This window comes from Sander vitreus, chromosome 8, assembly GCF_031162955.1.
Source record: "Sander vitreus isolate 19-12246 chromosome 8, sanVit1, whole genome shotgun sequence".
Lineage (NCBI taxonomy): Eukaryota > Metazoa > Chordata > Actinopteri > Perciformes > Percidae > Sander > Sander vitreus.
In genome coordinates this window covers 30,419,537-30,442,031 of record NC_135862.1, presented here as the reverse complement: position 1 = coordinate 30,442,031, position 22,495 = coordinate 30,419,537, and the positions used below count along the sequence as shown (strand labels likewise).

Below are 22,495 nucleotides of genomic sequence, written 5' to 3'. Positions count from 1 at the left end.
CATACAAATTTGCTATCTGTGTGTGCGGCCCTGAAGTTACAGACTAAGCTACAAGTTACAAGCAAGAGATTTGACCCTGAGCTGACTAGCCAATCAGCACATTGCCCACTGACCATCCAATCAGAGGAGAAGTCAAACTATCCAATCAGGGGGCAAAATGTTCTGTTTTGTTTACTTCATCCATCTGGAACATGTTGGAGTCAACATGGAGGAACAAGAATGACACGCTTTGGTAATTGATTTATTTGGGATTGATATGATGAAGGCCATTCTGGCCGATTCGTCATCTTTTTAGTCTGGTGTGCAACATTAACTGCAGTAGCATTTTATTGATATGCATTTATGAGTTAAAAAATAAACAGCAATATTGCCAATATCTTATCAGTCTTTCCATTGCATCTCTGTTTTGTTTGATAGACTGTACAATAAACACCAAATGCCAAGAAAAGAAATACAGTACAATTGCATTATGGAGTGACTGTGACTCAACTGCAAATGACCATAGATTAGAATTACACCTCTCTATCACAGTGGCAATGATAACCATGCACACGATTAATGGTAGGATGGCTGGCAGAGATGTACGGAGTGCTCGTTTTTCCAGGGTCAATATGACCCTCAGCTTGATGGTGTACCTGGTGTAGTATTATTTACCTTTTATTTAACCAGGAAAAGACTCATTGAGATTAAAAATCTCTTTTTCAAGAGTTTCCTGGCCGAGACAGGCAGCAGTACAACCACACATACGTACAAACACAAAATACACAAAAACACAAAACAACTGAATTATTAAATCCCTCAAAGTCAACCAGAATCCTAAACACATCAGGCAAAACATCTACAGCCAGATGTGGCTGCCTCCAAGTCAATTAACATCCTCTAAAAAGCGACCAATGAGACCAGCTCAATAAGTTTCATGGATGGAAAGGGGGAGCAACAAACTTAAACGCCCTTTTCCCCAGTTCAGTTCTAACCTTTGGAACAGACAGAAGGAAAAGACCCTGGGAATGAAGATTGTATGTCCCGACACTGATATAGGTCAGAAGGTAGGATTGAAGTAGATAGCCCAAAATAGCCTTGTGTATGAAAATATGCCTGTTTAAGTCTCTGTGTTGAGGGTTAGCTTTAACATAGTACAGGAACCATTCACACACATTCATACAGTGTGCCACCTGTAGTCTGTTGTCAGTACAAGGTGCCACCTACTCATCAGATAAACATTCACACACCGATGGCGCAGCATCAGGAGAAATTCAGGTTTCAGTGTCTTACCAGAGGATACTTCGTCTTGGGACTGCAGGGCCAGGGATCAAACCACCAACCTTCTGATTGGTACACGACAGCTCTACCACCTGAGCCACAGCCACCACCTTGTGATAACCATCTGGAAGGAGGTACAGGCAGAGATGCTCACAAGTCTTTGAGCTCGAGTCCAAGTCTAGTCTCAAGTCTTTGAGCTCAAGTCCAAATCAAGTCTCAAGTCTCTGGTGGTACTAATGAGTGTTGTATCACCTGCTGCGTTCCATCCAGGCAGCTCAGTGCTCAACACTGCATAGCTATATATAAGGAATTCCAAACATGTACAGTAATATGTTATTATGACTGATTTATTTATTACCGTACAGTATCAGCTTTGATTAGTTGTTTGGTATAAAATCAGTGTAAACAGGCTATTGCAATATGACAAAAAAAACACCAGGAATGCTTTACTTTCAAGTTAATAACTGTATTTTGCCTTTTAACATTAACATAAAGTACAGTACAGACCAAACATTGAGGTAGTCCTACTCAGGTTATCAGAAAAATATTGCTAAAATAAATAACTAACCTATTTTCACTTACAGAGCAAAACCATGTAATGTACACTGCCTCTACAACTAATGGCAGCCTATAAACTACTGTCAACACATCCCCCAGACTCTCAAACCGGTGGTTAGGCAGGACTCAGTGGAGCAAGCAGCAGGTCTGACTTCGAATGAATTAGTTGGAGTGCACCAGGTAGGAGGCAGATTGGAGCTGGTTCTGAGCGGTTCTGAGCAGAGGAGCAAAAAACATCAATGAGCAAAGTAGCAAATTAAACTGAAACCAGGGCAAAACAATAACTGGAATCTTTTCTTTTTAAGATTATTTTTGTTGGCATTTTTTAGGCCTTTATTTGTGACAGCTTAGACATGAAAGGGGAGAGAGAGAAGAGGAATGACGTTCAGCAAAGGGCCGCAGGTCTGAACCGAATCTGCGGCCGCTGCGTCAAGGACCGAGCCTCTGTATATGGGCGCGAGCTCTACCAGGTGAGCTACCCAGGCACCCTCAATAACTGGAATCTAGTCAGCCTAGTTCCCACTCAGGGAGACACTCTGGCAAAGTGTGGAACCAGGGCTTAAAAACCTCTGAACACTCACACAGGTAATTTCAGTTAAATGTCTTGAACACTCACACAGGTGTTTTGAGTTAATCTGTCAGATTGGACCTTTTCCTAGGACTGTGTGGGTGTGTATAGACTGATTGATTGACATTTTCCTGAGCCTCCTGTTAGCTTCCATGCACCTGTTAGGGCAGGACAAATGACAGCTTACCAATACCTTTCTTTTTTTCAATTCTTTATTGTACAAAAGTTCATATACAAAGGTACAAACAGATACATAGAATAGACGTTACAGAACAGGAACAAAAGAAAAGATAATACTATAAAAAAAAGACATTTACATTTTATAATGCCAGAGCATTATAAAATGTGTCATATCACTCCATATTATATTTCTTTATCAACTTCAAGGTCTTAATGGCTTTTTTGTTTTTATTGCTGAAATTCATTAATAGTAGATGAAGATTTATCATCAAAGCTCAACCACCTTCAACCTGAGCAGAGATCTAATCAGTCAGGATAACTGAAATCCCCTGTGTGGCTGTTCAGTAGTACTGCAGAGTTGTTGAGAATGATGAGCAGCTGCGTGAGCAGAGAGGTGTCCCGCCTTCGACAGGTCCCGCCTTCTGACCTACTTACACAGACAGGGGAAATACACACAGGAAACACAGGGCAAAGGGGACACTAGGGACTTTCAAAATTCACCACAATGCCTGGAAATGAAGTGTAAAAATTTAAATTTTGTTCAAAAGTGGAGCTCTCAACCCCCCCAGTGTTGAACCCAAAGTTACACCCTCGCAACACACACAAGAACCATTAACTTGCCTTCATTATCACACGTGTGCAATATGTTACAATATCATACATCATGTCGAACATTTTACCTGTCCTTAGTGTCTAATGCCTTCAATTATTCTTGTTTTTATCTATTCATCCCTTATTTTGTTTTTAATCTCTAATGAACCTTCAGTTATGGCACTCGCAGTTCTGTTGTAAGGGTCTCTGTGCAATGACAATAAAGGCTTATCTTATCTTATTTTAGAGTTATCTTACATGTTGGGAAACAGTCAAGTCATTCTGAAGTGTTTTCAAGCTACTCTATGCGTTGTGTGATGCCTCCACTGTGCTCTGGGTATTCAGAAGGTACATTTTAATGGAAGGTTGAAACATTAGACAGGACTGAAGATTAAGGCATGTCCAGTATGTGACAACTTGAATACCTTTATTTTATTTAGTAGACATGTGTGGAGAAATGTGTCCTCTACAGAAGTCTTTCATCTGGTCAGACTGGTTAATATCCAATGATATAAGGAACAGGCTGATATTCCTTCACCATTTACTGCTTAGAACTCAATTCATATTTGTATAAGCTTCCTCTGTTATATTCCTCCAATTCCTCAAAGCACACCTCGTACTGGAACCTCAATAGCTCAATGCTTCAGCAAACAGAAATCATTGAACATATTGATACATTTGTTGAATGTTATTGGAACAAAGCTCTAAATTAAAGTAACTATATGTAACTTTTAAATGTATATAAAACTGTGTAATTTTTCATCTGATGGTCATAAATGACCTGTAACAGCAAACAAGACTAACAGTGAAAAGAACGCTATTTTTATGTAGTTTTTAGTAAGGTCTCTTCCCGGGTCCGATTTTTCCCGCAAAGTCACAAAATGATTTACGGCAGGTAGACGGCGCTACAGAGCACACATTCTGAAGGGTCACAGATTTCGCTGTAACACCGGAAAAGCCTGTGTTATTGTATCCAGACAGGTAAAAGGTAGCAGGAGATTTCTTTATAAAGGTCTACTTGTATTTCAGTGTTATTTTAGAAGCTATCTGCTGTAGTTATGACTGATACTGGGGCAGGACCATCACAGAAAAAAAGGAAATTAAACGAGGGAACAACTAAAAGCTAAAAGGGAAAGTAAAAGACAACGGGCAATAACGTGAGTCAACTTTGGTCGGGCTGTCAACAGATGGAGACAATTATGGGATTGTAAATGATTCAAAAACGTCCCCCGGCCCTGATATGCAATATTTCATTCATAAAATAACTTTACAATGCACAATGTGGTTGTACGCCAGTAGCCGACATATAATTACCCTACGTCCGCCTTCCATTTAGCGCTGACTTTTTATTCCTTTTAGGCCGTGTTTGTGTTGGCCTGCTATTTTCTTTTCCCTTGTTCCCCTATAGGCTACTTGTGTAAAGCGTCTTTGGGTTTCATGAATCTAAGTTATTGTTACGTTGGTTGCTGTAACAAACTCTTAATGCTTTGGCTCGTGACACAGTGACAGTGATATCCGGTTTATCTCACGAGACATCCAAAGTAGGCTAAGTTACAGTATGTAACACTTGAAATGCAACGATGCATCTGTAAATTATCCTCTTATTGTAAATGAATGATTTTCTGTCTGAGCAAAACATTCATCGCAACTGTATGACCTCCCCGTAACGCTAACTCAGTAATCTACAGTGGACAGTACAGCACCGTAAAGAAAAGACCTTTACCACAGCTGTGTGGTAAAAACACTACCGTTTTTTGCCCAAAGAGGCCGCTAGAATCAACACAAACGGAAAGTTACGTATAGCCTCTTTAAATAGTGTTGTAATAATTGGGGATTCATGAAGTTTCAAATTGCCAATTATTTTAGAAGATACAGTAGTGACTTCTTTTGTCCTCTAAACCCACAGAGAGTATGTCCGAAGCTGACAAAGTTAATCTCGCTGGTCCAACATGTAAATATTGTGCTCACAAACTTTTTATGGAAAAATAAAACTCACTATAATACTCAAATCTACAATTCTAAATGTATCTATAATGTAATTTATCGCAGAGTAAATAACGCATTTAAGATACATTGAAATTAAAGATTAGCCTACATTAAAAACCCTACATCAATGGAATTTTCATTTCTCACCATGTTTTCTGAAATGGGTTTTATTATGCAATTGATTATCAAATAATACATAACACCTTATCAAACTCGAATTTTCCCAAACTTGGGTATTATTCTATAAACATATTCTTATCTCCAAATTTCAACATTTGGAACAATTGCAATATTGTATATAAAAAAAAAATCATTGAAAACATAATATTAGTGTCTCGGTTATTTAGTTGTAAGGGCCTGGTCTATCTGTCCCCTGGAGAATCTTTTGTTGTTTCCGTTTATTGTATGCTGTCCCATGTGTACGTTGATAGGAGTGGAGTAACATCTCTTCCTTAAGATTTGTTTTTCTGGCACCAAGTTAAATAACTACAAAAAAGAACAACACTGTTGCTGTCCCCTGCACAATATATTGTTACGTGACAGATATGGAGAAAAGGTGAAAAAATGCTTGTTTTTTAAGTTGATTCGTAAGTTTTATCCTTTGAAATTGTCCCTTTTGGAAGTTAAAAAATGATCTATTCGGGATCTGCACATTTATTCATAACTCATACAACTATTATATTGTTTTGTTATTCTCTCCTTGTTTTGAACATGGATGTATTGAGTTTTGAATTTTTATTCTACACCAGAACCGTTAAATAATTTTTAATTTTTTTAATTTTTAGGTTTAGGTCTAGTGTCATCACTCGTTGGCACGGTTGTCTTGTTTGTATATTGCACTAAATTCCAGCAATATAGTTCATGAAGAAAAGTCGCTCGGCCCCTCTGCAGAAAAGCAGGTCGGAACTAAAGGCGCACGTTGAAAATAGCGACGGGATATTTTTACCGTGACACAAAACGTCATTGATTTGGAGCAGTTGTATTATATCGACTAGCCGAGCTTGGTAAGTTTAAGTGACACAGAAATTTTTCAACATGATGTGGAACGGCCATAAGCTGAAACTCAATTATGCTCGGTTTTGCAGCTGAAAGTATTGCTTTTCCAACATGACACGATGTTCGGCTACTGACAGCTTGCTTGAATGCTAATGAAGCTAACGCTAGCCAGGGGTTGCAGCACATAACGTTACTCATAGGCATATCTGCGTGTCCACTGCTTTACCACTCGAGCATCTAAACTACAGCAATAGAAAGCAAATGAGTCTGACTGGTGTACTGCAGATTGATGCTGTTTTGTTCATACATTGTAAAATATAAATTGTATCATTAACCGAATGTGTCCTCTGGCTTAAAAGGCTTAGCTACCTTGAGCGGCTAACGTTAATGTTGTTATCGTCGCCGTGAGTGAATCAACAGGGATACACACGATAAATCTTGGCCCCTTCTAGGTAGACCTCGTATTTGACTCGATCGTCGCCTCATTGCAAATCGGCCGTGCTGTCTTATGGTTTTCTTGAGCTGTCTTCGTGGACGAGAAGTTCTTTAAATTGCTATAATTTTAATTACTTGTGATGATTAAAGATTACCACAAGGGAGAGCCAAAACCTTACAGGTTGAGTTCAGATTAGTCCTCTCTTGAAATATAGGTATTAAAAACATCAATATCAAAAATCTCACACATGCTGTGGTTATCCAGTAGTTGTTGCGGTTTACATTTGTGGTCTTTTGGTCATCTAACTGCAGTAAGTTAGTTAGTGTGTTTCCGCCTCGTAAAACAAAAAATACAGCAGATAGTTTATTAAAAAGATACTATCTTTTTAATAAACTATCTGTGCACTTACACTTTTCTCAGGATATAATTTTGCATTCGAAAGGGGAGGCTAAGAAAATACACACTGCTGGGTGTTAGATTTTTTTTAAAGTGGCTTTTTTTGTTCTAAAAAGCTTTTTAAAATGTCAATGACGTCATACACATATACGGCCAGAGATACTGCTTTGACGGCAAGCTCTGAGTCGCTTCCTTTGTTCTCTCGAAGCATCGACAACACAGCTGACAGGTTAGCCTCTCCCTGTTAATACACGTGCTAGAAAGAGGTTTGCTAATGTTTTAAAGACCACGCCGAAATATTCACTCTGACATTCTGGCTCTGCTTCGGATGCCGTCAAGCGAGATCTCCTGTCGTAATCGGTCCTTCACTGACCAATCGGCATTCATTAGCAGAATGCTAGCGTGTTATGGGCAACAACGACTCAACCTGTAAGAAATCGAAAGGACACAAGTACTCGTTCATTCAACTTTTGACCTATAATCCATGTTGAACTTGCAAAAACTACAATCAAATCTGAGATTTCTCAACGACAATGAGGCAAAAGAGACAAATGTAGCCGTCTAGCTCCATAGAGTCCCATTCATTTAGCATGAACCGCGATCACCCCCAGTGGAACTGTGGTGGAACTGCAACCAAATTCGGTACAATGGGGCTGAATAGGGAGTGGAACGGCTTTCCGTAGACGGGCTTTGATGCGTTTCCTCGCTCAAAAGCTTGATAGACCTCCCGCGCCTAGTTACGGTTGCTAAGCCACGATTGGCCTGTGGCGGTTTTCGGGCATGGCTTACCATTGAAAACAACTGCCAGTGACTTCTTCAACTAGTAGTCTTGTCCAGCCTTAAGTAAAAAACATAGGCTTACTTTTTTGGAGTGATACACTATAGGGTTTCCCCCAGTGTTAAATTACCCCCCCACCAGGCCTAAGACACTGGGAATAATTTTTTCTTTGTAGCTTTAAGACGTATTTTGAAACTACAGTTTCAGTGGGTGGCTCTGTTGAAAACTTCACTAGTACTTCACAGTACTAGGTGTAGTCATATTTTCAAATCTCCAGTTAGCTTTTAGCACTGACTTAATTTAGGGCCCAATGGACTCTGTGTTTAGCTTTTTTTAAATTCTCTATTTCGCAACTGTGCTGTGTGTAGGTCAGTAGTAATGGAAGGGGCAGGGCCACCGGGCGTTGACCTCAGCAGGAAGTTTGTGTCGGAAGCTGAGCTTGATGAGATGAGGAAGAAGAGACAGGAGGAATGGGAGAAAGTCAGGAAACCTGACGACCCAGAGGGTAAGGACAACACATTCACTTGCTCACAAATCCGAAACGTGCCGAACTTCTAAAATGCATGCAGCTGTGCATACATCCACGTTTGTTTGTGTACTGCTCAGATGCGCCGGAGGAGGTGTATGACCCACGTTCCCTCTTTGAGCGATTGCAGGAGCAGAAAGACAAGAAACAAGAGGAGTATGAGGAGCAATTCAAATTCAGTGAGTCTTTGTCTCTGTTTCTCTTTGTTATATCTGTTATTAGGACTTTTACCTCCGTTTGTCATATGGGTTTGAATTAACACTTTATATATAGCCAGTGGCAATGTGTTATAAAGATAAACAGTCATGACAAGGATTTGTTTTTAGCAGTACCTTTCAGTGCTATCAAAAGGTAAATAGTCCACTTCAGAACTCAAGTTCAAATTTCCGTCTGCTCAGTTTTACAAAGAAACTGCTGCACGCTGTCTAACTTTAAATGAATTAATTGAATAGCTGCATGCTTAGTACTAGCCTGGGGCGGCCCATTCACAACCGTATATCTAATATGGGGTGGGTTTAAGACGATGACTGACAGAGGAGCATCCCCCTCCTTTAGATCTGTCCAGCGCAACCCACCATGCCCCCGAAACTCGTATCATTTAGGCAGTGCTGATCAAATATGAATTAAGATTTTGTTACTGTAGTGCCTATTTTCCCGTCTCAAATTTTTTAGAAACACGTTTTAGTGTTTAACCGTAATGTAAGAAAGTTTGTGACCAGGCCGCCATTTCTTTTCCTGCCTGAAAACGGACCAAGCACCGGCCCAACTTGCATGTGTCGCTCAGCGCTACGTCACACGTCTCGTTGCGATGAATGGTTGTAGGTCTATCTAATTGCGTCGAGACATTTCGGTCTGCGCCCCTTGGAAATCAAAGATGAACTGAATGTTCTAGATTACTACGCATTTGCAAATTAGTCTGGCGATTCTAGGTTAGTGGCACTTAAACTGCAAAAAATAGCTGTAAAATGTAGGGCTGCACGATATGAGGAAAATATTCCATACCGTTGTTGAATAAAATTGCTTTCTAATCTGTGGGAAACACTGCTTTTTGATATTAATGAACTTCTGTTACATTCAAGCCATTGCCAATTGAGTTGCTACAAAGCTAATTAATCAGCTTCACACAACTCTCTCTGTATTTCTCAGTATGGCTATGTTCAGAAGATTGTGTTTTCCGGCGATGGATAATTACCTTATCTGAAGAGTCCACCATGTTTGTTTTAATCCTCCGTGTCCTCCTTGGTTACAAGTAACTGCATGAAGGAGGGGTGGGGGCAGTGCGCAATCACGGAACGCTTGTATCATGTGGACACGCCGACAGTTTTGTTGTCATTACTTAGAATTCCTCATAGGGGAGACAGAAACTACGTACTACAGCTTTAAAGGGATTACCTCCACACGGCTCTCACAGACCGTTTCCCAACTCGTCAGATACCACTGCTTTGTCACAGCCCTCGGCGTCAGATACTGACGCGCAAGGCACGCGGCCGGACCAACTATCAAAACAAAGAACGGAGAAACTCAGATTACAACACACACAGAGGGAGTGTGACTCCATTCTCTGACAAAAAAAGATATTTACCCTCTAAACTTCTGAGATGGTTTCATTTAAATCATTATTTAATTAGAGATTAGCCATTACAATACAAAAAAGCAAAAGGCCAAGACGTTTCTAAAAATGGAACCTTTCCCACCTCATTCGTTTTCTCACAACCTCCCATGTTTTGCAGACATGACTTCTGTGCTTTCACTTAAATATGATAGTAATGGAGTACTTATATATTGTCTTACTGGTATTTTAATAATTAATGTATCAGATGGCAGATTTGCAGCGGTGCAAATCCATATCCTGTCATTCCTTTATGTACATTATTCATATCAACAGTAAATGTGTTACATCTGTTTTTTTTTCTTCTGAAAATTGCCATCACTCGACTGCCATGTGTTGAGAGCATGTTTGTTTCCATGGTGACAGGGAACATGGTAAGGGGATTGGACGAGGAGGAGAGCAGCTTCCTGGACGAGGTCTCCAGGCAACAGTGCCTGGTGGAGAAGCAACGCAGGGATGAGGAGAAACAGGAACTGTTGGAATACAGAATATCCTTTTATCACATGTTGGTTTATATAAAAAAAACATTTTAATTAGCCAGTGTAGCTCTGTGATTATTAGCCTAAATATACTAATTGGTTATCCTCCATTTTAGTGAGCAGTTTTTCAGGTTTAAAATAAGCACTAGGAAGTCACTGTCACTTTGTGCGTCTAGTTTATTTTGTTATGAAATGAGAATCAGAGAGTAGTATCAATTTACTTCAATAAGATGCATGCTGACATTCAAAATGTGTATGTTTTTTGAATGTTTGCATTATATCAAAACGAGTATCAATTCAAACAAATTCAATTCAAATGAAACATTCAAAGTGCCTCCAGAGCAAGACAGTCAAGTTTATTTCTAAAGAAGAGGCATGCTTTCAAATCTTTCTTAAACCTAATACACATTTTATATCTAATGCTAAAATGAAAGGCTTAAGGCTAAATGTGTCATTCGTAATGCTTAGTAAAGAATATCGTCATGGTTTTGATCATCGTCATAAGGTCGTCATGGTTTTGATTTTAAATATAAAAAAAAAGATCAAAATAAGCTTTCTATTTTAACAATCAAAATCATAAGCAGGATCGGCGAGCCCCCCAGTATTATTTCCTCTCTTTACCCCGCCTACTTGCCCACGTCTGTAGAAAAAAACAAACAGACATAGCGTAGCTTACCAGCTGGTACCTACATGGCAGCCAAATACACAGGTAACATTAGCTTACGGATAGCCACTGCCACTGCCGTAGTCGCAGATAACGGAGAAACAACAGAACTGAAAAATCCTTTTTGCCTTCTCCGTGACTAAGTTATGTAAAGAAACGAGGGTAATGCGTGTGGCCTCCAATGGGACTTCATGGTGCGTTCATGTGCACCTCTTTAAACGAATGGTGCATTCACTTGCACTTCAATAATTTAAACTAGTGGTGCATTCAGTTGCACTTCAATAATAAAAAAAAAACAACAACTCACGACTGTTGTTGTAAAGTACCCTTCTGCCATCCAATGGCTCTTATTGTGGCATTGCGTCACTGCTGAAAAGACAATGTTTAAATCAAAAATGGAATCAAATAGTGACCTTTAAAATCTAAACAAATTGTGACACTCCTAGTAATGAAAAAACATTAATGCCTGGGGCTGAGATTTTTGGTTTACAAAACACCTTCCAGCCCATACGCTATTTCGAAACAAAAAATTCTCGCTGCCCACTGAAACATCCAAAGTCTTTAATACTCAAGCTGACGAAGTAACAGGTTCTGAAATGGAAAAAAAAGTTTTAAATTTTTGTCTGCCATTCAGAAATTAAATCTGCCACGTTTGAAGTCTATGCGCTGAATGAAGTAATAACATTTAGACATAATTTAATGTAAACAATGTTGTCAGCTGACATACAGCGATCAGCTCTTCTGCAATAAGCTGATATCGACCAATATATCGGCCTGGCTGATTTCTCAGTCTAGCTCTTCCAGCTAGCGATTGTAGGAAGATGTCCTTTCCATTCTTAATCCTGCTTACTAAACTCTGATTGGCTGACTTTCTCCAACTAGAGAAAGCAGCTATGAGTGGGCGCAATCACTGAACAAATCTTAGGTGGGGGCAGCGGGTCAGAGGTCTGGAACCAGCCTGTTTTGTTTTTGCCAAATAGCATCTGCATCATATCACTGCATTACATAACCTCAAATTTTAGCCCATGAAAGAAGCAGAAAGATATTGTTTATGTATTTAGGACAGACCATCTGATTCATAAACGGAACTCGTGTAATCCCTAGATACTCTGCCTTACATCACAGTGTAAATACTACACCATATGGAACTCTTGCACTTTTAAATACATGTCAAGTAGTTTTGCTTGTTGGTTGTTGCTCTCTGTGCTCTTCATCTGCTCCTCTCTGCCACTCTCTTTTTGTCTTTGCCGACAGACAGGTTTCTGACAGACAGGTTTGTGTGCAGATGAAGAAGAGAATGGGTTGTCGTGGAAACTGTATCATAGGCTGGTAACTAGGGTGACCGTTTTTAAAGCAATTGCTGTGATCAAAAAGTACACGCACGCACACAGGTGCAGACCTTAGTTAATGCAGTGAAAACTCATGACTGCTCATATGAACCTCACGTATACTTAATGCCCCACTTTGTGTCCGTGGTTTCCCGTCCATCTGTCCCTTTTTGTCTTGTGCTTTATGTGTTTCTCAGTCCAGTTTTCTCTGTCTCTGCATCTCGACCCGGATTACATGTCTCCTGAGCTCTGTCCATCTCTTGGTCTTCTTTTAGGCTTCATATCTGTGTCAGCTCTCTCTGCTTCGCTGCATTAGTGCGTTTTTAGCCTCTCAGAACTGTGCCACTTTTTCTAGCACACTGATGGAGAGATGTAATGGCGTTCTGTCCTCCCTGAAGGGAGGACAGAACATACCTTGTTGATTGGACTGCTGCTGAATAGGTCGTGCATTTCTACTTGCCCACGAGCCCCACTCTTTGTTCCCTCTCCAAGGCTCCAATATGGTTTATTCGCCTTAACTCGGTACTGTCACAGCGCTCTAGTGAAGCAAGTGTCCACGGAAAGCCGCAAAGAGCCGGAAAAGAAGGTGGCTGCTAAACAACCGGGGGCGGAGCAAAGGACCAGCCACCTGTCTCAGGCCCATCTATTGGCTGGAGCTGTCAAGAGACGCAGGTAGGCACACAGATACACGTCCTTTATAGCTGCATCACCTGATTTTGTTTTGGGCTCAGGGGCAGCAGAACATGCTGTGAATACAGCGCTGACCTTTTAAAGTTAGTACGAAACTCGTTAGAAAGCGCTTGCCTATTTCCTCATCCAGCAGACACAGAACAACATTATCATTCATTTGAAGTAGTTTGTGTCCATCTTACGAATTAAGGTCAAATATTCACTCTCCTTTAGTTGTTTTAATCTTCGCCAACTCCTGAAGGATATATGTTTTGGCTGCTAAATGCTTCACTATGTTCACCAGCTAGTCGGCGTTGTGCAGGAAGCGTCGCTTTATCAGAGGTCTTTAGCAGGAAACTACTACCTTTTTAGGGAAATGTTGCTCATGAGAGTGAATTGAATCGTAAAAATTGTTAACCCAAAAAGTATTTACGAAGCTTTCAGCCCTAATCCCAAGTCCACCTGCTGAAAGCTTGAGGAATTGCTAAGTAAATGAACCTTGAGTTTACAATTTTCTCACAATACTGAATGTGTGTCAAGACTGAACCTCCCAAGTTAAGTTGTGTGTCACAAAACCAAAAACAGTGAGCTGAAAGACGCTAAAATGCTCCGTAGAGCTGAGCGGAACTGCAGAGGCGGGTGAGTAAACTCTGTGGGTTTGTCACTGCTACTGACCCCGTTCACATTGCACTCAGTCATTTGACCCATTGTTGGCATGAAAATCTTGATTAGAGCCGCTTTAAATCTTCAAAATCTCTTTGTTCTCTTTGTTCTTACCCAGTTCCTCCCAGTCGTCAGACAGCAGTAAGAAGCAGAGGTTAACAACAACAGCAACGACAGGAAACGGAGACAGACACACAGGTGGGCTGCAGCCTGGGGCCGATGTATCAGGAGGAATGTCTGTCTGAAGACAGACAGACAGAAATTGAGTAGTGTACCTCCTTGACAATTCCTGGAACTGCTAAATGATAGAGCTATCCGACCAAAAAAAACTTGTACACAGCTCACTGCTTGTGATTGAATGGCGCATAGATTGCATACAAGGAGTGTGCGTTTTTCTTCTACATGCAGAGCTGGAATTACTTTTATAATTGGACAGGACGACTGACCCTCTTTGCAAAGCGGAGGCGGTCTGCCTCATAATGGAAACCTAAGAAAGTCGTACCAAGGCCACCCTAAACCTGAGTCGACAGAAAGCTCAGGGCTAGCTTGAGCTTGTGTTAATTACACGTTACATTAAAGGGTTCATGGTCAAACAGCGCCCAGGATTGACATCGTTGAGTGTCGCTTGCTTTGGTTCAAACCCTGATTGTGATCTTAACTGTTCACACTACAGGGTAGTTGTTACCCAGTTAAGCTATATATTAGCCAAGGTGAGGTGTCTGTTTGCCAATAACCAAAGCAAGACTATCTGTAGTTATTACATTTTGCATGTATGAGGCTGCATTTGCGAACCTAAATTCTTCTAGTTTCTGAAAAATAGTCTTGCTTAGTCTTAATGATTGAAACCTAGCCTGCACTACATCAGTTCAAACATGGTTTAAAATGTTTCAGGAGGGACTTGGCTCGGTTACTCATTGGTTTGTACGCGCCTACCCATGCTATACATCGTTGGAAAGGGAATTTGATTGGCTACAACAATCTTCATCAAGAAGTTTTATTTTTCGAGAACATTGGTATGCGTTTGTTTCTTTTGTCCAGGGGCCCTTTTCAGGAAGGAGGTTTCACAAACTCTGAGTCTAACCCTGATCTCTGAGTTGATTTACCCTGAGATGGAAAACTCTTGAGTTTTCGGTTCCAGAACAGCTGATTTGAGTTGGTTCAATCAACTCAGAGTAGGTTCACTCAGCGTTGAAGGACAATTCCGGCGCAAAACAAACCTAGGGGTTAATAACGGATGTTCTCTGGGACATGTTTTCATGCTAATCGAATGTGTTTGTAGCTTGAAACAAGCTAGCGCGGACCGCTGATTAGCTTACAACGCTAGTATTCGGGGCACAGGGAAAGTAAACATAAATCGCTATTTATACCACTAAAAAGGCTCAAAATATCACCACACTTCAACGGTAGCATAATGAGGGTCCCTAAATGTTAACCGAAGCATTGAGAACTTTGTAAGTGTACAGACAGTTTATTGAACGGAGAGAGAGAGAGAGAGAGCAACAGAGCAACAGAGCACATTCAATTAGCATGAAAACATGTCCCACAGAACGACAGAGTGGGTACACATCTGTTATTATCCCCTAGGTTTGTTTTGCGCCGGAATTGTCCTTTAAGCGCGTGCACCCCCACAATAAAAAGGCAGCATGAATGGAGCTACGATTCACCATGGCAACAACCACAAAGAAATTGGTCTGCATACTTAACCCCTCTGGAACTGGAACTACTCATGCGCACATACAGCGAGTTTGAACATATATTTCGTTTAGCTGCTGCAAAATAGCGAGAAATGGTGTGGGAGGAAATTCTTGCTTGAGTCAATGCTCCTAATATAGTGTATTCATTTCATATTTAATCACAGGTATAATACTACTGGTGAAAACTTGAATGGTATTACACCTATAATTTCACTAAGGTGCAAATCTGCGGGCGGAAAAGCAAGCTGATCCCATTCTGAGGTTGCAGCACCAGGTCATTAACGGAATTATAATTTATAATCATTTATTTCTTTTTAATGTCTCCCACTGGTTTGTGTCCTCTACAAAAACGTTTTAAAAAAAACCCGTTTCAGAGCGAGGCACACTTTTCTGACGGCTCTGCATACAGCGGCTTTACTAATATGCTCCGCGTCGCCAATGTTGTAAAGAAAACTGCCGTTTGCAAAAAACAAAAAACAAAAAAAAACAACATAATCTGCTGGGATGTAGCGCATGTCCACGATGGGTGACGTTAGTGAAATGAGGACGGAGAAGGTATACATATCTGATCGACTGTGAAGAAAAACGATACCGCTCAAATAGGCCTGGTAGTTATCTGGAAATGAAAATGCATCTATAGTCGTGGCCTCAATATCATCTCCCGACGTATGTTTAACTCCCTGCGAAGTAATACAGCTTCTTCATCAACGGGATCGTCGACAAATGGACATGCCGCGTTTGAGGAAAAAAAGTTTTATAGTCTGCCTAACATGGTCAATAAACCAACACTGTTTCTTTATTCATGCAGATGACAATACTGCGCTAAAATGTGCCTGATACAGACTGAAACGGGCTGGAGTTACCCCCCCCCTCCTCTCTCTCAGGTTTGATTAACCTCTCTTTCTGAAACGGAAAACCCAGAGTTCCCCTCATCTCAGGTTTAACAAACTCAAGAGTTTTCACTAAACCTGCTCTCTGAAACGGGCCTCTGAGCTCATTTGAATGTTTTCTAAAGTGGTTGCATTGTTGTTGTTTTTTTCTCATTCTGGCTCATATTTTGTGCTGGGGGCGTTGAGCAATACCAGCAAGAACGCATCGTCTCAAACTGTCAACAGCGTTCTGTGTGCCCGTGACCTTTCGAGTTCATTCTTTCAAGAACGTCTTGCAAGAACGTTTCTCCACAAGAGCACAAGTCCGTTCTTTGCATTGTTTGGATTGTGAAACGGCTATTCTTTCAAATTGGAAGAAGTTCGGCGAACAAAGTTAGCAGATAGTTGTCAGACCGATGATATTCAGTCATTTTTATGATTAGGATTCAGCGTTTAGGACCAGCTCACAGGTAGGGAATCGTTATCGTTTCTCGGCTCTTTTGTTTGTTAGCATAGCCACTAAGATTATGAAATCATGCTTTGGTGCACTTGATTTCCGTAAGATGAACTGAAAGATTGAATTGCGGAGAATCTAACCTACAGTATTTAATGATGTAGCATGCCCGTCTTGACGCAAGTTTTGAATTTGCGTGGTTTAATGCTCAGTGTGTGTGTGTGTGTGTGTGTTAGTTATTTTGAAATGTGTTTTGTAAAGTATCCAGCTGTACTCTGGTCTTCCTGTATGTGATTACCCGCCTGGCTTCACACACACACGCTCGGTCTCGCGCAAGACGTAGAGGAGACGCCGAAACAATCGCTGCAGCGCGCGGGCCGACGCTACACGCCCGGTATGCGTGGACAGATTGTATGACATGGGCGCCGAAATAAAAATAGCCTTTCAGTACAGTAAAAAAACATGTATACCGTATATTTCATTTTTCTTGGTTACATAATGCAGAGTTTCCTACCCTCCAAATTGAAATGGCCTTACACAGGGACGTCTGCATGTACACGCTCTGAATCTCACAGTGTGTTGTGCTGTTCAGAACAGGAGCATGGAGCAGCAGGAGGAGAAGCAGGGGGAGCTGAAGATCAACAAACAGTCCCCGGCCTGACGGCCAAGGCCCCCTCGGCTGCCCTGGGCTCCGGTCAAGGCGTGTTGCACCTGCCGTCAGCGGCCGTGTGCGTCGGCGTTTTACCAGGACTCTGGGTTTATTCTGGCAGCAGCGACTCTGACAGCAGTTCGGACAGCGAAGGTAGCGTGGACGCAATCATGTTGCCCTACCCCCGGCACAGTAGGGCCTACAGATAGACATGACACACATACACAGACACACACACACACACACACATATATATATATATATATATATATAATATAATATACAAAAATGCACTGAGTCCTTGCACACGTGTACGGACATTCACATTAAACCTTTTTACATGTGCTTAGACAAGCGTACTCTCTCTGTTGAGTCAGAGATTACCAGGTGAAGTGAAGTTTGCATGCCTTCAGAATGGCTAGCAAACGGAAAAGCTAGTGTGTCTCACACACACACACACACACACACACACACACACACACACACACACACACGACGAAGCCAGCAGAAGTGTACCTAAAAAGCACACAAGTTTAGTATTTGCTATCCTCATAAAGCATAACACTGTCAACACACACACACACACACACACACACACACACACACACCTAGGAAACACTTTCAGTATTCCTGTTGTTGTCACAGCTGTGAGTTGAACTGTTGCTCTTTGTCATCAGACAAAGTTCAGCCGAGTAATATAATCTTAAGAACCAGTAACATTGTGACCAATTTAAACTCTACTCTGAACTAAATCTGTGTATCTATTTGTGATTTTTGCTATTGTGGCACCCTTCCTTCCCTCCCTCAATCACATCTCACGCAGTTTAAGCCGAGCAACCAATCCCGCACTGCCTACCCCGACGACATCCTCCCACTCCCCCCCCTACACCCAACCCTACTCCCACCCAAGGCACAGCGACTGCAAGCTGTGCTGTTGGCTGAGGGAACAGTGGTTGACAGCTGTGGAGCAAGGAAGAGACTGCTTTAGGCCGTGTCAAATGAGTCGCACCTTTTAGCTAGCAGCAGCAGCAGAGGACAGAGAGCCGGGGCAGGACACACTTCGCTCTCCGTTTGGTTTAAATGCAAAGCGTGAGTGGTTTTAAAAAATAATGTTTTTATCAGTGTGATGTAATTTGTTTTCTCATTAGTACTTTGTTTTAAGGTTCTGGTCAAAGTCTGAGCAGAGAGAAATAAAGAGCCTCCCTTGTACTGTGTGTGTGTGTGTGTGTGTGAGGAACTTTTTTGTTAACATCGGGGACTTTTTATGGATTTGAAATATGATTTTGCATTAAATCGGCCTGTTTTTGTCTCCCTTAGGTCAATGGTTCGCTTGTGTTAATGTCTGTATGTCACCACCCATCACAGGTATGGTGTGTGGATATGGATTATGAATAAGAGGTAAACGTATCCAGTATTTCACAAGAAAAATGCTAAACTTATAAAATTGTCAGAAATCCTTATCCCAATCCTTCAGATTTAAAATACTGTAATAAATAAATAAATAATACTTGGTACAACCACTAGTGGTTCTGCATGCACGTGGTGAAACTTGGTTTTTCGAATAGACTAAAAGGAATACTTGACTGGTTTGGCACTACACTCCTGTAACATTGTCAGACTCATGATGGACTATAATAAATCCTACAGCTCCGACCAAAATATAAAGCTTTTATTAACCACCGCAATTTTGTGGATGTGTGTATTTTCATTACATGTGCATAGAGAAGAAATTTAGAAAAATGAAGACTGAAAACGGGTATGAAAGATGAAACTGTAAAAAGCTGCTTCTGCTTTCCCTCGTAATAAAGACCTGGAAGGCTCTGCCAGGTTGTTGGGGGGGGTTAAAAGATCTGAAGATGTGGTTTAGAGCCAGACCCACATGGGCCATAAAATGAAACGTGTAAAATTGGACTAGATCAAAACTAATTTGGGTAATTGGATTCTGGGATGTGTTCAGTCCTCATTAACAGCTTGGCAGGAGAACATTGCATCAGAAGCTGAGTAAGCTGATAGAAACCCAGCGTGGCAGTCAAGGTGAGATGATATCAAAATGTACTTAACTCCTGTCGGTGTCTTTAAACAACCATAAGCAGTGCAATGTTTGTAATTTTCTTTGGTAGGAAACGCGTCTGTGTAGGAGTGTGTTGCTCAAGGTAGCCTAAAGTGCCTCAAAGCCTTGGTAAACAGAGTGATAATGAGAGTGGGAGATAATGTTAGCTTTTGTTCATGGCCAGTAGCAAGCATTTTAGTTTGTCTGAGGACAGTTCACTGACATTAAGAAAGCCGTGGGTTTCTTGGTTTAACCGACAGATGAAGCTCAGTATCATGGTGTGGCTGTGAAAAGAGGTTGCTATGACAATGAGTCATATAATAGGTGTCCTGGGTCCCAGACCCAGTGAGGGCTTAGTTTTTGTTTTGGACGTTACAGTAGTAGACCCATATACGCAGAGCGCTGGGTTTTACTCATACATATTTCCTGATACCAAAAAAAGGCTCATGACCCTAAGGAGGTCTATCTGAAGGTCACATTTTGAGCTATCCGTGTGGATGTCTACGCGCTATGCAGCGAACGTAAACGTACATGCCACGTGGCGTGTTATCGCGAGAAGAAAGCGACTATTGAGTTTAGGAAAAGAACAACGGGGTTGGATTTAGTAAAAGAAGAAAGCAATGGTTGGGTTTAGGAAAAGAAGAACGCGACGGTTGAGTTTAGGAAACGTGACACGTGGGACGCAATCCCCGGTCTCCTGGGTGAAAGTCCTGTGTTTTACCCATCCACCAACCTCCCTACGCAGATTTTCGCCCTTTTGTACTGCTCGCTACGGTGTAAATTCACACTTAATCGCAAGGTAATGTAAGTCAATGGAGGCCAAACGGCGTTGATAAACACGCTAAAAAGCGAGTATGCGTCTTTATAACACGCCAATAATGGCATACGAATTGGCATGTCGTATATACGCCATATCATGAGATCAGTCTGCATTTCAGGTGCTTTGTACAATCAACATCCTCCTGCCTATCACTCCAGGAGAGTGGTTCACCTCTATAGACCTCAGGGACGCCTACTTTCATTTTCTTATTCACCCAGAACAGAAAGTTTTTCTGCTTTGCCTTTTTAAGGTCAAGCATATCAGGTAGTTGCTATCCTACTACTGTTAGGCCTATTCCTGGCTTCTTGCATTTTCACAAGATGCATGAGGGCAGCCTTAACATCACCAGGTCTGAGGGGAGTAAAGATGTACCCTTTCCTCAACGACTGGCTTGTCTGCGCCTCCTCATTCCAGGAGGTAGAACGGAGAACATCCAAAGTCCTCGTTCTCATGGGCATGTCGGTAAACCAGGAAAAGCTCACTTTATCTAACACAGCAGACCATATTCAGCGTCACGTCTCTGGATTCCGTCTCAATGCGGTGCACCCGACTGTGGAGCAGGTGGAGAGGATTCAGGGCCCTCAGGTAATGCAGATGATTTGGGATCGGTACGGGGAAGCCCAGGTAGGTACTTATTCCCCTCAGAGTTCACAACTTATGGTCACTTGTAGGGATGTCACGATACCAGGCAATTTGTGATGGTCTTATATCCACAGAGACACAGGACATGTGACATTTCCTTCAGTTTATTAACCTGAATGTGGACATAGACACTACTTTATAAAATGAATAGCAACACATTTAGTACAAAGATTCACAGCAATACACATAGTAGGATAATTACACAAATCAGCACTGCATAAAAAGTACATTAAAAACATGTCAGAAACATTGGCTTATCAGAACATGAACAGCATCATATAAATTTACATTCGATATATATGCATATCAGAAATTCCTCTTCTGCTTCCAATCATTCAAACTCTGACAGTAACAGCCTTCTTTGACACGTCTTTCTTTGCCATGTAACACTTTCTTCCCTTTCAGCGGAATTTCATTAAAATATTTACAAAATCTGATACATAATTTAAAAAAGAAAAAAAAGTGCAGTTTGTGATCAACAGCATCAGTTTGTAAACAGTGAGTAGATATTGGCAACATGCAGGATGAACTAAATTCAGAAGAAATAAAAGGATTTTGCAAAATCTAGCAAAATGGCAGCCTTATTGGTATTTAACAGCCTAAGACAGTTCACACACAGTATCCCACATCCACAACCTATCTTGGGTTAGTGCTACAGCTGCCACTAAGGCCTCACCCTCCTCTGGTTCTGTTCTCTTGAATCAAATCAGCAGAGTGGAGCATTAAAACCCACCTCTGAGATGGCCGGTGATTAAAACGTTAGAATTAAAACCCTCCCACCCTGACGCCGAAGCAGGGGTGAAGAAATAGTTCTCTGTTCAGGCTCAGTCTGAGCCTCAGTCTGCCACACATGAGCACAAAAGCAAACAGCCTTCATCTAATCTGCTACCTGAAAAGGATCCATACGACAACGGGACGTGATTCAACCACTGATATACAGTATTTCAGCATAGAAGGGACTATACACCAGGGAGTTGTATCCATCACATGGTATCAATCACAAGACACACATGCAAAAAGCAACAAAAAAACTACATCCTGATAAATCTGGATATTTTCTCTAAAAAAATAAAATAAAAGGCCAGTGTTTTACCTGCATATTCATATATATCCATATCATTTTCAGACACCTGCCATCACTGTAGACATGCAAGGTTCTTTACACATCATTATTATGGTTCTCAAGCTTTAAGAAACAGAGAAAAAATCACTTCTGATGGATTCACACTGGATACTGACAAAACATTCTCTAACCAGTAACAGCTTTGCAAATATAATGGCAGGGATATCTTCAATATTTGATTTTTTTTTTTTCGTTGTTGTCCACAACTCATGTTTGTTCACAGCTAATATAGACACTTTCCTTCTGTCTTGTTTGCCGTAAACGGAAAGAGAGGCTTTGATGAGCTATCGTACAGCGTGTGGGCTCTCGTCTTTGGCCGTCTCACTTCGACGTTGTGTTGGTGGGCGGTAGATTCCGCTGTTTAAAGTACAGGGTGACCTGCTGAGGCAGCTCGGCCAGGACCGACTTGGCGAGCGTCTCCTTGGGTGCCTGAGAGAGAAAGGGAGCAAGAGAGCACATTTATTTCTACAAAAACACGGAGCAAAACGAAGGATGAAAAAAGGTAAG

At 41.3% G+C, this 22,495-nt stretch overlaps 2 protein-coding genes across 4 annotated transcripts in view; one reads left to right on the top strand and one right to left on the bottom strand.

Annotated features, from left to right (window-relative positions):
• Window positions 1-4,148: 4,148 nt before the first annotated feature.
• psme3ip1 (proteasome activator subunit 3 interacting protein 1) lies at window positions 4,149-18,562 on the top strand. 2 transcript variants are annotated; one of them, XM_078257791.1, is made up of 8 exons: window positions 4,149-4,314; window positions 8,118-8,254; window positions 8,356-8,454; window positions 10,251-10,373; window positions 12,889-13,027; window positions 13,806-13,885; window positions 17,297-17,506; window positions 18,177-18,562. In XM_078257791.1, exons 2-8 carry the CDS (start codon window positions 8,128-8,130, stop codon window positions 18,179-18,181), a joined length of 783 nt encoding a protein of 260 aa, XP_078113917.1. In that variant the 5' UTR covers window positions 4,149-4,314; window positions 8,118-8,127; the 3' UTR covers window positions 18,182-18,562. The 2 variants fall into 2 exon arrangements, with proteins under 2 accessions (XP_078113917.1, XP_078113916.1); XM_078257790.1 differs by lacking the exon at window positions 4,149-4,314 and adding an exon at window positions 6,051-6,147.
• A 2,396-nt stretch (window positions 18,563-20,958) lies between these two features.
• The window catches only part of cpne2 (copine II), a 56,261-nt gene continuing 54,724 nt past the window's right edge, over window positions 20,959-22,495 (bottom strand). For both annotated transcript variants that reach the window (XM_078257787.1, XM_078257788.1), the window contains exon 15: window positions 20,959-22,417. In XM_078257787.1, coding sequence (XP_078113913.1) covers window positions 22,310-22,417 — 108 coding nt within the window. In that variant the 3' untranslated portion in view covers window positions 20,959-22,309. The remainder of the gene's footprint in view (window positions 22,418-22,495) is intronic.

Excerpts from the sequence above, each read along its gene's own strand:
- psme3ip1 (XM_078257791.1), top strand. The coding sequence starts at position 8,128 with ATGGAAGGGGCAGGGCCACCGGGCGTTGACCTCAGCAGGAAGTTTGTG. Across the intron at positions 8,455-10,250 it reads TGAGGAGCAATTCAAATTCA|GGAACATGGTAAGGGGATTG; the intron begins GTGAGTCTTTGT and ends CCATGGTGACAG. Across the intron at positions 10,374-12,888 it reads GGAACTGTTGGAATACAGAA|GCGCTCTAGTGAAGCAAGTG; the intron begins TATCCTTTTATC and ends GGTACTGTCACA.